Below are 16,135 nucleotides of genomic sequence, written 5' to 3'. Positions count from 1 at the left end.
ACACAGAAGACCAGGGATAGGTGGGGGCCAAAGCACTTTACTGCTGGGGGTGGGGGGAGGGCCTTAAATTATTCATTAAATAAAAATGAGGAGGGAGGAGAATGGGGAGAGCACCCCCCCACCCCAGCCCGTTCCCTCTGTCCGTCCATCCCTTGGCTGTCCGTCCAGGCAGCAGTTATACAGGCATGGGCATCTCGTTGTACTCGTCCACACCCTCCCGCTCGTCGAACACGGGTTCTGCCTCGTTAGCATCCAGCTGTGGGAGAGGACAGAGGAAGGTGGGTGACCTCCCAGCAAGACCACGTCGGGGGCCGGGCGAGGCTGGGGAGGAGCGCAGGCCTTACGTATTTCATCTCCCGCTCGGTGAAGATGCGGGTCAGCACCACCATGCGGAGTGGCACCGTGAGGATGAGGATGAAGGGGAAGGCCAGGGAGGCTGCGGTGGACATGACAGCCCAGAGCACGGCCAGGCAGAGCAGCTGCAGGGCGGTGAACAGGTGCATACGCAGGGTCCGGACCTGGGGGCGGAGTGACGCAGGATGAAAAGGGTGAGCCGGGGCCCGGGAGGGCCATCTGGGCCTGCCACGACCAGAGGATGACCGTCCCTCTCCCCTCCGCAGGGGCAGGTGGAAGTGCCTGCCTGGGTGCTTATGGGAGCCAGGTCTGCATAGGCTGAATGGTAGCTGGCCAGAGTGGACACATGGGGGGCCGGAGGGTGACCCACACAGACTGGGTGGCGGGGGGAGAGGTAGGGGCCCTTCCCAGCCGGGTCTCACCTTCTTGACATAGGTGACGTCTGGGTGGTGTTTGGGTGGCATGAGCAGCAGGTGCAGCCGCTCATAGAACTGGATCCCGTTCAGGGAGGTCACGCCCATGTACAGGAAAATCCCGAAGAGCACGGCCAGGGGGATCTGCCGGAGCAGATCCCCGATGACCAAGGAGAGACCTGCGGGGCAAGGGGGAGGAACAGCTGGCCCGGGGGCGCTCCACCCCTCCACCCACAGCAGCCACGGCCACGAGAGCCCTCTGGGAAGGCCGGGGCCGAGGGGGGGTGGGGAGGAGAGGTGAACATACCCACGAGCAGGGCCACCAGCAGCCCTGTCACCCGCTGCTCCTTGACCTCCTGGATCTTGGGCTTGTCCCCAGGCGCCACCGCCTTGCTCATGACCGTGAGCGCGTTGGCATGCGTGACAGAGCGGACAGTGGCAGCGGCCAACCAGGGCAAGCCGAAGAGGGCACAGATGCCGCCCATGGCCACAATGAGCAGCAGGTCCAGGTGGAAGCCAGAACCCTTCTGAAGCATGCGCTCCTTCTTGGAGATGATCAGCCTGAAGGGGGACAGGCATGCCCTAAGCCCTAAGCCCCCTGGCCCAGCTCAGCAGACAACTGGGTCTTTCCAGAGCACCCAGGCAGTCACCTCCTCCTGTTTCTGGAGGTCCCTGCCCATCCCCTTCAGGACGAGGGCTCCATCATGGAGCTGAGTCCTATCCCAGTGGCCACTCCCCACCCCCTGGACAGTGCCCAGTGTGTACTGTGCCCATGCAGGCATATTTCAGTGGGATTTTCTGTTGTCTACAAACTTCAGCAGCCAGCCTGCTGGGGGTTCCAGCCCGTCCATGCAGCAGGTTGTCCCTGTCTGCACAGCAAGCCCTCTGCCAGGACCACTCACGTGGTGATCTGTGTCTCCATGAAGATAAGGATGAAGACCAAGATGGCGGGCAGCAGGCTGGCAACCATCATCCACACGGGGAAGGCGCTCTTCTCCCCCAGGGGGTTGATGACCCAGCCCCGCTTCTCTGGGGCTGTCACTGAGAAGCCGCTGGGCACGCTCAGCTTCTGCAGGGCAGAGGGTGGGGCCGGGGCAGGTGAACCTTGGGGGCGGGGGGAGTTCCCTGAGTTGTACTGGGGCTGTGGGAGAGGCCTGGTGTCTGCCTGGCTTAGCAGCAGCTCTGGTCCTGGGGGCCTGGAGTCTGGCGCCCCCTCACAGCCACGCGCGCGCCACTGTACCTGGGTGTAGGTGTCCTCAATACAGTAATCCACAAGCACCATGACAAGGATGGCGATGGGCACCCCGAAGTCCCCAATCACGCGCCGTACCTGTGGGCAAGCACCGCGCTCAGAGGCCCCACACCGCCGTCCAGGCCAGACTGCAAGTTGCCCCCTTCCTTCCCCCGCCCGGGGGCTCTACGCCTCCCTCGGGCCTGCCAGCCCACACACCCGGCCGGGGAAGAACCGGCTGTTCTTGAATTTGCGCAGGAAGAAGGCGATGAAGAAGGTGCCGGCCATGAGAACCAGTGACAGCAGGGCGGTGTTGGGCTGGCCCCGGGGCCTGCCCTGCCCGGGCGGCCTGGCTGAGCTCTCGTTCCTTGGCCCCAGTGTGGCTCCTGCCCCGGGCCACGTGGCATTCTCGCCACTGCCTGCCTCAGAGCTGTTGGAGATGGAACAGCCGTGGAGGGGGTGCTCCTGGAAGATCTGGGGAGAGAACAAAGGACTCCGAACGCTTAACTGGCCAGAGGTCTGGGACTGGGCTGTCTGCTGAGTTGGGACAGGCAAGCCCAGGGTGGTCAGCCTACTGTCAAGGAGCTTGTCTTGATTAAAAACATGGCTGAGGAGAACAGATGGGGACATAAGACCACTGGGGGTTCAGAGATGGGGCTGGTCTAACTGGGGAAGGAAGCTGGGAGTGAGGCTCCAAAGAGGCCTGGAGGAGCATCCAGGGGGGCATGGCAAACCCTGGGGACACATCTGACCCTGACCCAGACACAGATGTGAGGGCGTGCCTGTCAACTTGGGGGCCTTTTCCTCTGACTTTCTGGATCCTCTGCCACCTTATCAAAAGCACACATCACCTTTGTTATTAAAACTATGTGAGTCTTTGAGGCTGATCTGAAGTCCCGGTGTGTGTACTGGCAACAGGCCTCATACGTGGAGAACCCAGGGGCAAGGAGGCCCCCCGCTCCCTCACGGGCCAGGTCCCACGGGGGCCCTGCCCACCTTCACCAGCTTGTAGAAGGTCTCGTAGATGAAAATGAGAGAGATGAGGAAGGCAAAGATCTCCTGGGTGAAACGGGAGACGAAGCGCACCAGGAAGCTGCCCTCCAGGGCCACCATGAGCAGGGCCAGCAGCACCAGCCAGAGGCCGATCCACACGCGGCCCACCAGGTACTCCAGGTTGTTGCTGCTGCAGAACTGGGGCAGGCAGGGCGAGAGGGTGGGCGGAGTCAGGCTCAGAGCCTAGGGGCTCCCGAGCAGTTGGGGGGGCCAGTGTCAGGGCAGAGGGGAAGGGGAGCGGGAGCTGACCCAGGCAGGAGGAGCCAGCGCCAACAGCCTGTGGCCACTCACCGAGAAGAAGGCCTCCTCGAAGACCAGCAGGGGCCCCGAGAAGCCGATCACCAGCAATGGCTGGGCCCCCAACAGGCAGAACAGCACGCCCTGGATGGCCGTGGACATGATGAGCTCCGACACCCCGATCAGGTCGTGCGTCTTCTCCCCTAGGGCAGCAGGAGACTGCTCAGGGGCTGGTGGCGGGGCGGGGGGTGGGGGGAGCCGTGCCCTCCCGGCTCTGCCCTGGCTAAGCCCCTCCTTACCCAGCAACCCCCCGAAGGTGATGGCGGGAGACAGGGCCGCGAAGTAGATGAAGATGACAGCGGCCAGGCACTGGGGGTCCAGGGCATCCCGGAAGTCGCTCAGGTAGTGGGGGTAGCGGCGTCGCACGTCTCGGATCAGCCCCCCGAAAGGCCGGCCTGTCCGCCGCAGAGGATCGTCTTCCACCGCATCGGCCACCTCTACCATCTGCAGGAGCGCTGCAGCCCGGGGCCTGCGTCAGGGCGCTCGTCCCTGCTCTCGCCTGCCCACCTGCCCTCCTGACGCCCCAGCCCGACCCAGGCAGCCCCGACCCAGCCCCCTGGCTCGTACTTGCCCCGTACCCTTATCCTGAGCCGACTTGGGCTCCAGCCCTGCCCCCGGGGGCAACAGCCGGCCCTGCTCCTCCCGCTTCTTGAGCATCTGGCGCTGGAAGTGAGCAACTGAGCGCAGCAGCTCCTCGCCCTGCACCTCCGAGGGCGGCAGCACCACGCTGCAGTCCAGGAAGGCGTTGATGGCCGTCAGCAGGTCCTCCCGCTCATCCGCCAGGTAGGCCGCCTCGTGGAATTGCTGCCAAGAAAGGACCAGGGCGAGTGAGGACACAGGATGCGGGGCCAGGGCCCGGGAGCCAGGCTGGGCGCCGGGCGAGGGGGTGGGGGTGGCGTTCTGGAGCGGCTGACCTTGTCGGACATGAGGGTGGAGATGGAGCGGCCGATCTCGTGGTAGTCCATGTTAGCGCTGCTCGGGCCCAGCAGCAGAAAGAGGAAGCGCACCGGCACGGGCACCTCCAGCACCGCGTCCAGCTCCACTGCCTCCCGCAGCCGCACGAAGGCCATGGTGGGGCGGGCCAGGAACTCCACGCAGCCTGCGGGTGTGCGGCCATCGTGGATGAGAGCCCAGTGAGGGTGGTCCCCGCCCCCGCCCCCGCCCCCGCCCATCCCCAGTCCCCGCCCCAGCCCATCCCCAGCCCCCGCCCCCGCCCCATCCCCAGCCCCCGCCCCCGCCCCATCCCCAGCCCCCGCCCCCGCCCTACCCCAGCCCCCGCCCCCGCCCTACCCCAGCCCCCGCCCCCGCCCCCGCCCAGCCCCCGCCCCCGCCCTACCCCAGCCCCCGCCCCCGCCCCCGCCCATCCCCCGCCCCCGCCCTACCCCAGCCCCCGCCCCCGCCCTACCCCAGCCCCCGCCCCCGCCCTACCCCAGCCCCCGCCCCCGCCCTACCCCAGCCCCCGCCCCCGCCCATCCCCCGCCCCGCCCCCGCCCCGCCCCAGCCCCCGCCCCGCCCCCGCCCATCCCCAGCCCCAGCCCATCCCCAGCCCCCGCCCCCGCCCATCCCCATCCCCAGTCCCCGCCCCGCGTACCCACAAGGACCACTGTGGCCTCGGCGTTCTCAGGGATCTTCTCCAGCAGCTTCAGCTCGTGCTTGGACTTGGAGCGAGTGATGCCGGCTGGAGGAGCTGGAGGGGGCGGTTCGCGCTGGGGAGGCAGAAGGCCGGGGCTCAGCTGGGCCGCCCTGCCCCTGCCTGCCCCTGCCCCGCTCGCTCGTGGTCCCGCAGCCTCTGGGGTGGCTGGACCTCACCCCAGCAGGGCTGCCTTCTCCCTCTCACCTCTCGTTCCACCTCCAGCCGGGTCTCAGGGACGCCTCCGATGAGGGGCTCAGTGACGTGGGGGTCGCTCTCGGCGCCCTGACCGTGGTGATGCCCCAGCAGCGAGCCCAGGGAGCCGGCTGAGATGTTGCGGGGGAAGGAGAAGTCCTTCTCGTCGCTGGGGTGGCTGCGGGGCGGCAGGCAGGGCGGTAAGGCGGGCTGGCGGCCGGGGCCAGGCAGGCAGGGTGGTGAGGCGGGCTGGCAGCCGGGACAGGCAGGGTGTGGAGCATGGGGCTCACCTGTGCTTCAGCAGCAGGGCCCTCAGCACGTTGGCTCTGTCCTCGGCCTTGATCTGGTCCGAGATGACCATCTGCTCCACCACCTGGTGGGCCACGCCAGGCAGGGTCTGCTGATCCAGGTCCAAGAGCACAGCCCCTGGAACAAGGACGACACAGAGGGGCCTCGTCCCCAGCCAAGAAACGGGAGGCAGGGCTGGGAACGGGGGGACAGGCAGGGAGACGCTGTGCAGCCCTGAAACCGGTGAGCGGGGCCCAGCTCGGCCTGAGGCCCAAGTCCCCAAGCCCTCTCTCCCTTCAGGAATGTGACGCTCAGCAGAGGCCAGGAAACCGCAGCTCTCAGAGAGGCCACCTGGCTAGACACCTCTTCTGGGAAGCACGCAGCAGGAAGCATCCCAGGCCACCCACATGGGCTGGACTGTCCTTCGCTGCCGGTAACTTCCTCCGGACTGACCTGCTGCCTCTGCCGTCCACTTGAGGGCCCAGTTCTGCCCTCTGGAGCATGACCCAGCCAGTCGTGGCAGCCCCAGAACCATCCGAAGAGTCCCCCCCCGAACCCTGGACTCCTCAGCATCCCCAAGTCCAGCAGCTGCTCAAGGATACCCAGCCTGTCCTTGCTCTGAGCTGCCATTTCCCGGAGAGATGAAGGTCCTCTCAAAAGTCACCAGGTCGTCTTCCCATCAAGGTCAACTCACAGGGACACGGAACAAACAAAACCAAAGGCCCCCCGAGCAGCCAAAAGCCAGACAGCACAGCCTGGCGATCCAGCCCTGCATTCTGGCACCTCACCCAAAGCCCTCAAGCCTCACTCAGAGCCTAGCAACTCCTAGCTGGGTACAGTCCTGACAGCAGGCTTCTGAGTCCTTGGCTGCTGACAGCAAGTGGGAGCGGTTCCCCACCAGGAAGGAGGAATCAAGCCAAGAGCAGAACATCAGACGTGAGCACCTGTGCTCATGCAGTAGAGGCCACACCGCCCTACAGGTTAGGCCACGCTGCTGGGAGCCCACACCGCCCTACAGCTTAGGTCACGCTGCCCAGAATGTCTGGGATCTCAGAAAGCATTCCACCAAAACTGTTTAACAACACTGCAGCATCCAAAACATACCAGCTTCAGTTTATCTGAAAATATCACTTAGAGAAGCTGCTTGCTGAAGATGCCAGACCAGAGAAGAGGGTCAGGCCTGCCCTGCAGTCACCCAACGACAGAGCCCGAGGAACGGCAGGACTCGTGAGAGGTGACGTCATGACAAGAGATGCTCCCTTCTGGGCTCTGGTGACATTACACACCCTGTTGCTCGAGACAAATGTGTGGGACCGTTTGGTCCTCGGAGAACGGGCTCGGGCAAAGGCAATTCCAGGGGTGAGGACAGGTGGGCGTGCGTTACCGTGGGCCAGGGTCCGGCGCAGCTCCAAGAGGCTGCGGAACGACAGGGAGGCCACGTGGGGCTTCCCCCAGCGCTCCGTCTCCTCCTCCACATCCTCCTCGAATTTGATCCAGCGCGCCGTCTCCCGCCACTGAGGCTCCTGGTTTTTGTCCAGCAGCAGCTCATTCAGCTCCACAAACACCTTGGGGTGACAGGAGAAGGCGTGGTGGGACGGAGGCTGTGACCCCGTGGGGCATAGGGCGCAGATCCGGAGCCCAGGCGAGTTATTGACCCACTTTGTAGCTCTCCCTCGTCTGTGAAATAAGAGCGATGCCACCCACCTCAAAGGCCTCTAGTGGGCCAAGAAGGACCCACTTACTGTGCAGCACAAACAGCTAAATACTCAATAGTCTGTATAATCTGTAAGGGAAAAGAATCTGAAAACATGGTATGTATAGGTGTGTATAACTGAACCACTTTGCCATACACCTGAAACCAGCACCACATTATAGATCAACTATAATTTAAAAAATGGGGGGCATAGTGGGGGATAAAAGAAAAAAGACACAGAACACTTGGCATGGTACATGACTCAGAGGAAGTGTTTGACGAATGGTCACTAAACACACACACAGGAACTTGGCAGGATGCATTTGCACGCATTGCTAGAGCTGGCAAAACTGAAGAAGGCCACAGCGGTCACTTCTGAGGGTGCCGAGGAGGCAGAGGCCTGAAGGGACTCTGGGTGTGGGGCTGTCCTGTATCGAGGTAGGTTTGGCTCGGGTTCACACGTGCAAAGCGTCACAGAGCTGTGCACTTCACCTGAGCGTGCTTTTACTGTGTCGGACCGCGGTCAAAAGGTTACCCAGAAAAACCCACTGGCAGGGTTAGGGCTCAAGACCAGAGTACTGGAATCTTAGAATCCCTTAGGAATCCCTAAGGACCACGCTTCCCTTGTGGCTCAGCTGGTAAACAATCTACCAGCAGTGCGGGAGACCTGGGTTCAATCCCTGGGTTAGGAAGATCCCCTGGAGAGGGAAACGGCGCCCCACTCTAGTACTCTGGCCTGGAGAATTCCATGGACTGTATAGTTCATGGGGTCACAAAGAGTTGGACACGACTGAGCGACTTTCATTAAGTACCCGAGCGGCCTTGGCCGGTCACTGTCTCTGTCACCCTGACAGGATGCGGGAGGACTCGAGTGGGGAGGTGACCAGACTTTGAGACATGAAGTGTGCTGCTGCGTGAAGCCACCCTCAGACACCTCACTGCCAGCTGCCAGAAAATGGCCGTGAGAGAAGTCAACGTGTCTAGAATGTGGACCAGAACTGTAACGGCCACACGAACAACAGCAGCTCAGTTAACACTGTAATAACGGTTTGGGGACAGACGGCTACTGGACTTAACCGTAGTGAATATTCTATGATGTTGTTTAAATGTTGATTGGTTATGTGGGGCACCTGAGGTTAACATAATATTATGTTATCAACTATATGTCAATTAAAAAAAAATCAACACTGTTGAAGATTGCACTCTTGTGCAGTGCGCAACCTTGAAAACCATCCATGGCCACCCGGGGCTCGTGATCACTGCTGGTCTGAGAAGCGGCGGGGGCTGTGGACAGCAGATCCACAGGGAGATGATGGAAGACCGTGCAGCGGCAAACTTACCTCATGGGGCTTGTGGGCGGCCCGGGGCCGGGCCCGAGGTGTGGGGCCAGGCTCTCGCCCTTCCCGGCCACTCTGCGCAGACGCTTTGGCATTCTTCCGCACCAAGTGTCGCCGTACCCCAGGAACATCCTCAAACCGGTGACCTGCAGTGGTGGTGGGGAGAGTGTCAAAGGTCCCTATCTCTTACCCCCACCCCCCTGCCCCACCAGCTCCAGGCTTGCCCAGGCCCGGCACGCACTCTTCATGAGGTCCAGGTCGGCCGTGGCCAGCGTCTGCGCCTCGCTCTCGTCTGTGGGGACCCGGGGCAGCAGTGCCTGCTCAGCCCCCGTCATGCTTCCGATGCGTCTCCTCTCCTGCAGGTTGTAGCTGCGGTGCCCGGGCTGCACCTTGGTCAGGAGGCGCCCAGAGGCACCCCCATCATCACCTCCCGCTGTGCCGCTGGCCACGGGCACCACCTCCTCCACCTGGGCCCTGCACAGACAGGGAGGCCGTGAGCGAGCCAGGGAAGGTCGGCCCCTCCTGCTCGGCCAGGGGCCACACGGGAGGCCCTCTGGGATAGGGGACTCCAGCCGGTCCCAACCCCGCCTCCCTCCCCACATGCCTCAGTAGGTGGGGATGTGGAAGCGCAGCAAGGGTTCTGGAAGCAGAGGGCGGTGTTTAAACCCAGCTCCTTCCTCCCCAGCAATCCCCCGAGCTGCCCTGAAACTCAAGCCACCAAAGGGAGGCTGAGGCCTGGGGCGGGCCAGTGAATTGCCCGGGTTGGGACCGCTAGCAATGGACTCAGGGCTCATAGGGGCTTGTGCTAAGGACGTGGAAATGGGCCTTTGAGCTGGAGACGCCTGCCCCCACCCCACAGCCGTGAGGAGGGTATGAGCACCTGTCCCTTAGGATTCTGGCTTCTGCTCTTAGCTCCCAAACTGGAGGGTGGGGAGGGGTTTTCTTTCTCCCCACCTCCCCCAGAGGGCCCTGTCCCTGCCACACCTTTGTACACTGTTCCCCTGGTGACCAGCACCCCCACGGCTCCAAGCCCCTGTCCCGCGCCCGAGACCAGCACCCCCTGAGCCAGGCTCTCTCCGCCTGCACCCACCTTCCGTGCCCGAGGTTCTGTTTGTACTCCTGCCCACAAATCTGAAGCCCCTGTCCGACGCCATGCTCTCTCTCAGGCTCCTCCGCCTCCTGGCCGCCTGGCGGCCCGCAGGCCTGCGCGCCCCGTGCAGACGGCCGAGGTGAACCCGGTTCCATCCACACAGCCTGTCTCCCCAGCGAGTCTGTGCTGCCCGAAGGGGCAACTTGCCCTTCACTTCCCCCTGTCCCTTCACACTGCCTGGCACCCGGAAAACAACAGGGAGGTGATAGTAGTGACCTTGAGACCTTGTTCAAAGTGGTTTCCTCCAGGAAGCCTTCCCTGGCTTACGTCCCCAAACTCCATAATCACCTGTTGGTATCGATGTTCCGCCTGAACCTAGTCGTCTGGCGCAGTAACTTGTACTGACTGCTACTTCACGAGACCACAGCCAGGGTGGACTGGCAGCTCCCCAAAAGCAAGAGGGGGGCCTCCTATTCCTCTCACCCCCTTGGGGTCCTGGGGGTGTGAGGAGGTCACCTGTCCAGTCCCTGATCTGTGTTTGACGTTGCTCCCCTGAAGCCACGGCCGGCGGGGAGATGGCAGGAATGGGAGGAGGTGGCTAAACCACATTTAAAACTTTCATTCACACCACCCTTCAAACCTACTACCACCTTGTGGGAAAAGTCTTATTACGCTTGGTTTACAGACGAGGAAACGGACTCAGAGACATCGGTTCTCGTCCAGAGTCAAATCCTAGCAGCATGACTGGGTTTGAACCCCAACCTGAGCCTTTCAAGGCTCCTGCTTTGTCTCCCCACCCCACCTGACCGATGCTGGTGTGGGGGGGTCTCTGTGTGGGGACCCTTACCCAGTCTGGGCTGCTTTGATGGCCCGGGGAGCTGCCTCCTGGTGGGGCTGGGGTGGAGGCGGAGAGGGACTGGTGGTTTCTGCCTTCCGGTCGGCACCTTCATCCTCCTGGAGGAAGAACTAGAACAGGGAAGCTGTGTGAGCAGGGGAGGCCGGGCCAGAGATCCTGCAGACGGTGCCCCTACCCCTGGGGGGCCCTGCCCCACTCACCTGCACGGAAGAGGGTGTGGAGGCAGGTGACGGCTGGCTGAGGGCCCGGGACCCCTCGGCCTCACTGGCCTCATCCTCCTCTTCCTCGCCCTCCTCGATGGTGGGGGTCTCTCCGGTCGGGGAGGCTCCAGGGCGCCTGCGGGGCTTCCGCCCTGGGCCCTGGGGTGTCTTTCGGCGCCGGGTGTCGGGAGGCAGGTGGGTGGACAGCGGGTGGTGGATGTGATGGGAAGACTGGCGATGGTCTGCAGGGACAGGTGCACTGGCTGCCAATGGGTCTGGCCTCCCCCGCTCCAGCTGGCCGGCCCCCAGCCTCTCCCCACCCCAGGCCCCCAGCCCGGAGCAGCACCCTGCCAGCCCCCAACTCGCTTCCCCCGACCCCCTCACATTCAAAGTCTTCCTCCCCATAGCTGCGGCCGAGCTCTTCCCCTCCTCGGGACCCCGCCTCCTGAAGGATCTCCTCGAACCGCTCCACGCCCAGGGTGCGGTGGAGTTCATCCTCCTCTTGCTCAGCTGCAAAGCCGGGTACCGTCACAGGGCCCAGGCTCTCAGGCTCTGGCTGCAAGGAAGAAGGGGCCGTGAGGACTCTTGGGGAGCCGGGGTGGGGGGTGTCCCAGCACACCCCCTGCCCGCCTAGCAGCAGAAATCCAGTACCTGTCCCCCCAGCTCCCCTGGTACCCCAAAAGCCGAGGACTCAGCATCCTACCCCTGGCAGCCTGTCCCGCCCCCCACCCGGGTCCTGGGCCATCAGCACCCTGGCTGGGCCCATTCCTGTCGGTTCTGGGGCAGGTGGGAAGCATCAGCCCTGAAGGCCTCCGAAGAAGTCCTGTGCGTCCACCCCAGAAGTCAAGGTCGGAGGTGTGACCTGGGCCGTTCACATGGCTGACACTGACGGTCATGAATGAGACCCGGACAAGTCCCACTGAGCCTGAGAAGTAACTCCTCGGTGGGGTGCCTGAGCTAACCAACCAACCGGGCTTGGTCTGAGTCAACTGGGAGCCCACCGGAGGGAGCCAGCGCCCCGGGCTGCGGCCCCGCCCCACCCCGCTCCCCCAGCACCTGAGTCATTCTGCGGGAGCCCAGGACCGCGGTGGCGCTTTGGAGAGCTCAGCCCTGCAGTGCAGGCAGCCGCCACTCTGCGGCTTTGATCCAGCACTCCCCCCAAACCACCACTACCCCTGCCGCTGGTCTCAGCTCCAGGCACCACCAAATATTTACTCAAGCGAGAGCTTCTGGACTTGAAGGACATCGAGATCTCCAAGGGCAGGGGTACCCGAGCAAGAAAGAGCGGAGGGAGGTGGGCTGGGAAGGAGGGCGGGCCTTGCAGAGCCTGGGAGGTGGGGTCAGGAGCCGCTGGGTGGTGGTGGGGGACACACTGGATACTAGAGGCCAGGGCCAGGAGCTTGCACCCCCCACCCTAACCCTGGTCAGCCCATCTCTGCCGCTCGAGCCCGGCTTCTCCCCCAACTACCCCCAGGCACGGGGCCCCACTCTCACCAGAAACAGCACCGGGAGGAAGGCGGTGGAGTGGGGCGGCTGAAGCCAGCGAGCAGAAGGGGGCTAGCCCAGGGTGGGGGGAGGAGGGCAGAGAGCCCCTCGCACCTGAGGCCGCAGGAGGAAGTCCATGGCTGCGGGCTGGGGTGAACTGGGGGCGGAGGGGGAGGGGACCGGCCGGCACCTCGCCCCAGTCACGTGCCCCTGTGGGCCCAAGTGACCAATGACGCGCGGATTATGCCGGCGCTGGGGTTAATCATTGCCCTTCCTAGGAACACTGGAAGGGGGACACGTGGGGGCCGGGAGGGGCCGGGCCTGGGTGGCACGTGGGGCCGGGGGGCGGGGCGGTCTGCCCAGACGCCCCATGCAGCAGGCCCGGCAGGCACAGCCTCCAAGACCCAGGGCGGGGGAGGGGGCTTTCGCTGGTTAGAGACCCAGGATTCCCAAAGTTCCTCCTCTCCCGCTGAGGAGGATAAACAACCTCCCAGGGCTTCAGGGAACAGAACCGCAAGACCCTCCCCAGGGCTGGAAGCCATCTGACCGTCACCACCAGTACCTGTCCCAGACCCGGTGGCCCATGCAAGGCCCGGAGAGGCATGGCAGTGCCCTTCCCAAGTCCATCCAGGCTCCCCTCTCGGGCCTTTTCACATGTGCGCATACACACACACTCACACTCCTGTTTGACACAGACCCTCACCCTTGCCCACAGCCCCAGTGGTGGCCTCTTCACTCACACACACACACCTTCACCCTTGGCCAGAGCCCCAGTGGTGGCCTCTTCACTCACTCACACACGCACACACCCTCAGCCAAAGCCCCAGCAATGGTGGTGCACAGGAGCAGTGGGCAATACTCACCGTGCGGAAGGAATCCGCGCCCGACGCGGGGCGCCGGGGGCCGCTGCTCATGGCCAAATCTTAGCCCTTCTCGCTGTAGCTGCGGCTTTCAGGGAGATGAGGTGGCGGCATAACCTGCGGGAGGGCACCAATCACCAGGTGAGAGAGGCCCCAGGCCAGCGGGGGCACCCGCACATCACACAGCTCCCCCAGCCCAGCCCAGCCCAGGGGAGGGCAGGGCCCCGCGGGGGTGGGGGAGCCTCCTGCTTCCACAGGATCCTCCTGGGCTCCCAAGGGCCTTGGCGCCTGATTCTGGGCAGGTGGAAGGGGGAGCAGAGAAAGTTATAGGAAGAAAAGAGAGGAACAAAGAACCGAAGCGAGGATGGAGGCCCAACAGGCCCAGGGACTGAGCGGAGGCAGAGGGAGAGAGCAGAGGGTGGGAGACCCCCGGGGGCTGGGGGAGCAGGAAGGCGTCAGGCCCAGACCTGGAGAGACAGCAGCAGAGATCACTGTGGGGAGATAGAGGAAGAGGGAGGACAGGCCCAGCCAGAAGTGCAATAGGGGTGGAGGGGGCTGGTCACAGCTGGCAGAGGGGGCTGAGACCCGAGAGGGGTGTATGGGGGTGGGGGGTGAGACCCAGGCCCGGCCAGGGCAAGGGGGGATGAAGGAAGGCAGAGAGAGCCCTGGAGAGAGCCCAGAGCAGCCCGCAAACGGGGCTGCTGTCCTGTGCCCCCCTCCTCCGAAAAAAAAAAAAGCCCAGCCCCGAAGTGGGGGAGGAGGAGGCTCCCGGGGGAGGGGCGGGAGCCCAGCTCCACTCTGGCAGTGGGAGGGCGGGCGGCACTGGCCCGGCAGCGCTTTATACTGGGGGAGGGGCACGTGACGCCCGGGGAGGAGGGGGCACAGAAATCCCGAGGTTCTGCCCTGGGGGCAGTCTCAGTGCTTCCCCTCCCCAAACCCGCGGCCAGGAAAATCTGAGCGGCCGGGCTGACGCCCTCCTGACTGTGACTGTAGGGGCATCTGGGGAGGGCGCTGGGCGCGGAAGGAGGCCAGCAGAAGGGCTGCGGTTAGGGAAACTGACCAGCATACTGGGGGGAACCCGTTCCTAGTAGGGGGTTGCTCTGTGATGGCAAGAGAACTGAGCTCCCCGGTGTATCGCTGGTGGGGGGGGGGGGGCGGTGGTGGTCAGGGTTACCGGATTTAGGGCCAACTCAGGGGTGACACAGGTCAGTGTAGGGTCAAACAATATAGGTCGGTCCGGGGTGGGGAGCCTGGAGCCACACATGCCCCTAGCGGGGCATTCCAGCTCAGCTGAGTGCTCTCTTCAGCTCCCCCCTTAGCAGGCTCTGAGCCAGGGCAAGTCTGCTGTCGGGGCGCCCGACACTGGAGGAGACAACCCGGTCTGGGAGGGAGTGCCTGGCACCTGCCGGTGCCCCGCTCCCACTTCCAGGCTGGGCTCTCGATGTGCTCCTCCGTCCTCCCCCGCCCTCCTCCCTCTACCTCCCCCAACCCCCACCGCGCCGTCCTCAGAACACAAAGCTGCTTCTGTCCAGAGCATCGGTGTCGATAATCCGCGGTGGGGGCACATTCCAGGGACCAGCCCCGACCGGCCCGGAGGATTAGCACTCCGGACCCCCACATGGGCATTAATCACCACCGCCGTTCCCCCCTTAAGTGGACTCACACATTCCACCGCTCTCCTGACGTGGGGCTGGCGGGACTGGGGAGCTTAGGGAGGAGGAGAAAGTGGACCCTGGAGTGCAGGTCAGCGCCGTGTCCCCACACCCAGCACAGAGCTCCCCACCCGGGCCAGCCAGCGCCCCTCCTCCCATTCCCGCCAGGAGTTAGGTCGCACTCTCCTGGGTTCGTCTTTCTCATCCCCGCCCAGCTGCTCCTTCTCCGGCCTGACCCCTTGTCCCGACCTGACCCGCCACCCCCATTCCTGGCTCCGCTTCCCAAGCCCGAGATTGGGGGGCAGAGGCTGAAGCTCGGGGCAACTCTTAGGCAGGGGCGCCCTGGACGGGCCTTAAGGCTAGAGTAGGGGGTGGCACGGGAAGGGTGTCGTCTGGAGTACTGCACGGGTTCGGGAGGGCCGGCGGCGCCTCCCAGAGAGTATCCCCTCCCGGTGGCAGGGGGCGCGGCACCCTCCCTTTAGGGAACTCGAAGAAGCGGACTCTAGACCCCGCTTCCGACCCGCAATCACTCCGCTCGCCTCCCCATCCTTCTCCCCCAAAAGCTCGCGTACCCGCGCCCCAGTCTCCGCCCTTTCCTGCACTTCCACTCCCTCCCCGCTCCGAGTTCCCCCCTTTCCTTCCCCCTCCCTTCCTCTCTCGGCGGCCCCGGCCCTCCCCCGCCGCCACCTCCCAGCTTACCCGCTTCCTCTGGACCTGGCGCTCCAGGGGTCTCGGGGTCTCTCTCCCCGCCGGCTCTGGAGCCCTCGCGCGCTCCCGACGGCTTCCCCTGGGCCCACCTCGGGGCGTGCCCCCCGCCGCTCCCAACTTCTCAGAACTCAACTTTCCCCCGCGTCGCGGGCAGGCCAGCCCCCTACGTGCGCGCGCCCCTGCGCACCGTGCGCGGCCCCGGCGCGGCGGGCCAGGAGGCGGGGAGTGGGGCCGAGACCCAGGGGGCCGAGGCGCGCTGCCAAGCCTTGCGCGGCGCCGGGATCCCAGAGCCGAGGAGGCCGCCCCTGGTTTGACCCTCAGCGCGGCGTGAGGCGGCCGCCCAGCGCTTCCCCGCAACGAGCTCGGGTGCCTGGAGACGCCGTCTCCGAGCTTCATTTGGCCCCTGTAGGCGGAAAGGAAGCCCGCCTCATCCTAGGCATCCCAGGCAGGAAAAATAAAAGAGGCACCAAGCTATCAGGCAATTCGGAGGAAATTGAAATATCAATGCATCGGGGGTCAAGAGTCCCTCTGCTCCCGCAGGCAGCCCCAGCTTTCCACCCCTGCTTGTCCCCAGTGCCTCCAAGAAAGCCCCTGTCTTTGCCAGGAGGACGGGGGTGGGGTCGAAGAGCGGTGATGGCGGCGCGGGGTGGATACCTATTACTCTGTGCTGAGTTTAAGTCTTTCCAAACCGGGGGACTTCTGCCTCGGAGAGATTCCCTGCCGTGCCCTCCCTTCTCGAACCCTATTCATAGTCATCACCTGTCATTTAAAGATCTATTTCTTGTTTTCTCAA

At 64.3% G+C, this 16,135-nt stretch overlaps 1 protein-coding gene and 1 long non-coding RNA gene across 2 annotated transcripts; one reads left to right on the top strand and one right to left on the bottom strand.

Annotated features, from left to right (window-relative positions):
- Positions 1 to 17: 17 nt before the first annotated feature.
- SLC4A2 (solute carrier family 4 member 2) lies at positions 18 to 15,527 on the bottom strand. The gene is made up of 23 exons (XM_069588720.1): positions 15,334 to 15,527; positions 12,986 to 13,099; positions 11,022 to 11,193; positions 10,638 to 10,879; positions 10,429 to 10,547; positions 8,733 to 8,965; positions 8,495 to 8,637; positions 6,846 to 7,026; positions 5,464 to 5,599; positions 5,186 to 5,351; positions 4,940 to 5,054; positions 4,263 to 4,447; positions 3,927 to 4,152; positions 3,588 to 3,803; positions 3,343 to 3,491; positions 2,995 to 3,189; positions 2,218 to 2,472; positions 2,008 to 2,097; positions 1,670 to 1,836; positions 1,075 to 1,328; positions 777 to 946; positions 345 to 518; positions 18 to 256 (listed from the first exon to the last, which is right to left on the bottom strand). Exons 2-23 carry the CDS (start codon positions 13,034 to 13,036, stop codon positions 176 to 178), a joined length of 3,720 nt encoding a protein of 1,239 aa, XP_069444821.1. The 5' UTR covers positions 13,037 to 13,099; positions 15,334 to 15,527; the 3' UTR covers positions 18 to 175.
- LOC138439645 (uncharacterized) lies at positions 5,238 to 8,349 on the top strand. Its single transcript, XR_011256788.1, has 2 exons — positions 5,238 to 5,373; positions 5,762 to 8,349. It is a non-coding gene; the product is annotated as an uncharacterized lncRNA (long non-coding RNA).
- Positions 15,528 to 16,135: the final 608 nt, after the last annotated feature.

The sequence above is a fragment of the Ovis canadensis genome, chromosome 4 (genome assembly GCF_042477335.2).
Source record: "Ovis canadensis isolate MfBH-ARS-UI-01 breed Bighorn chromosome 4, ARS-UI_OviCan_v2, whole genome shotgun sequence".
NCBI lineage: Eukaryota > Metazoa > Chordata > Mammalia > Artiodactyla > Bovidae > Ovis > Ovis canadensis.
This window is presented reverse-complemented; position numbering and strand designations above follow the sequence as displayed.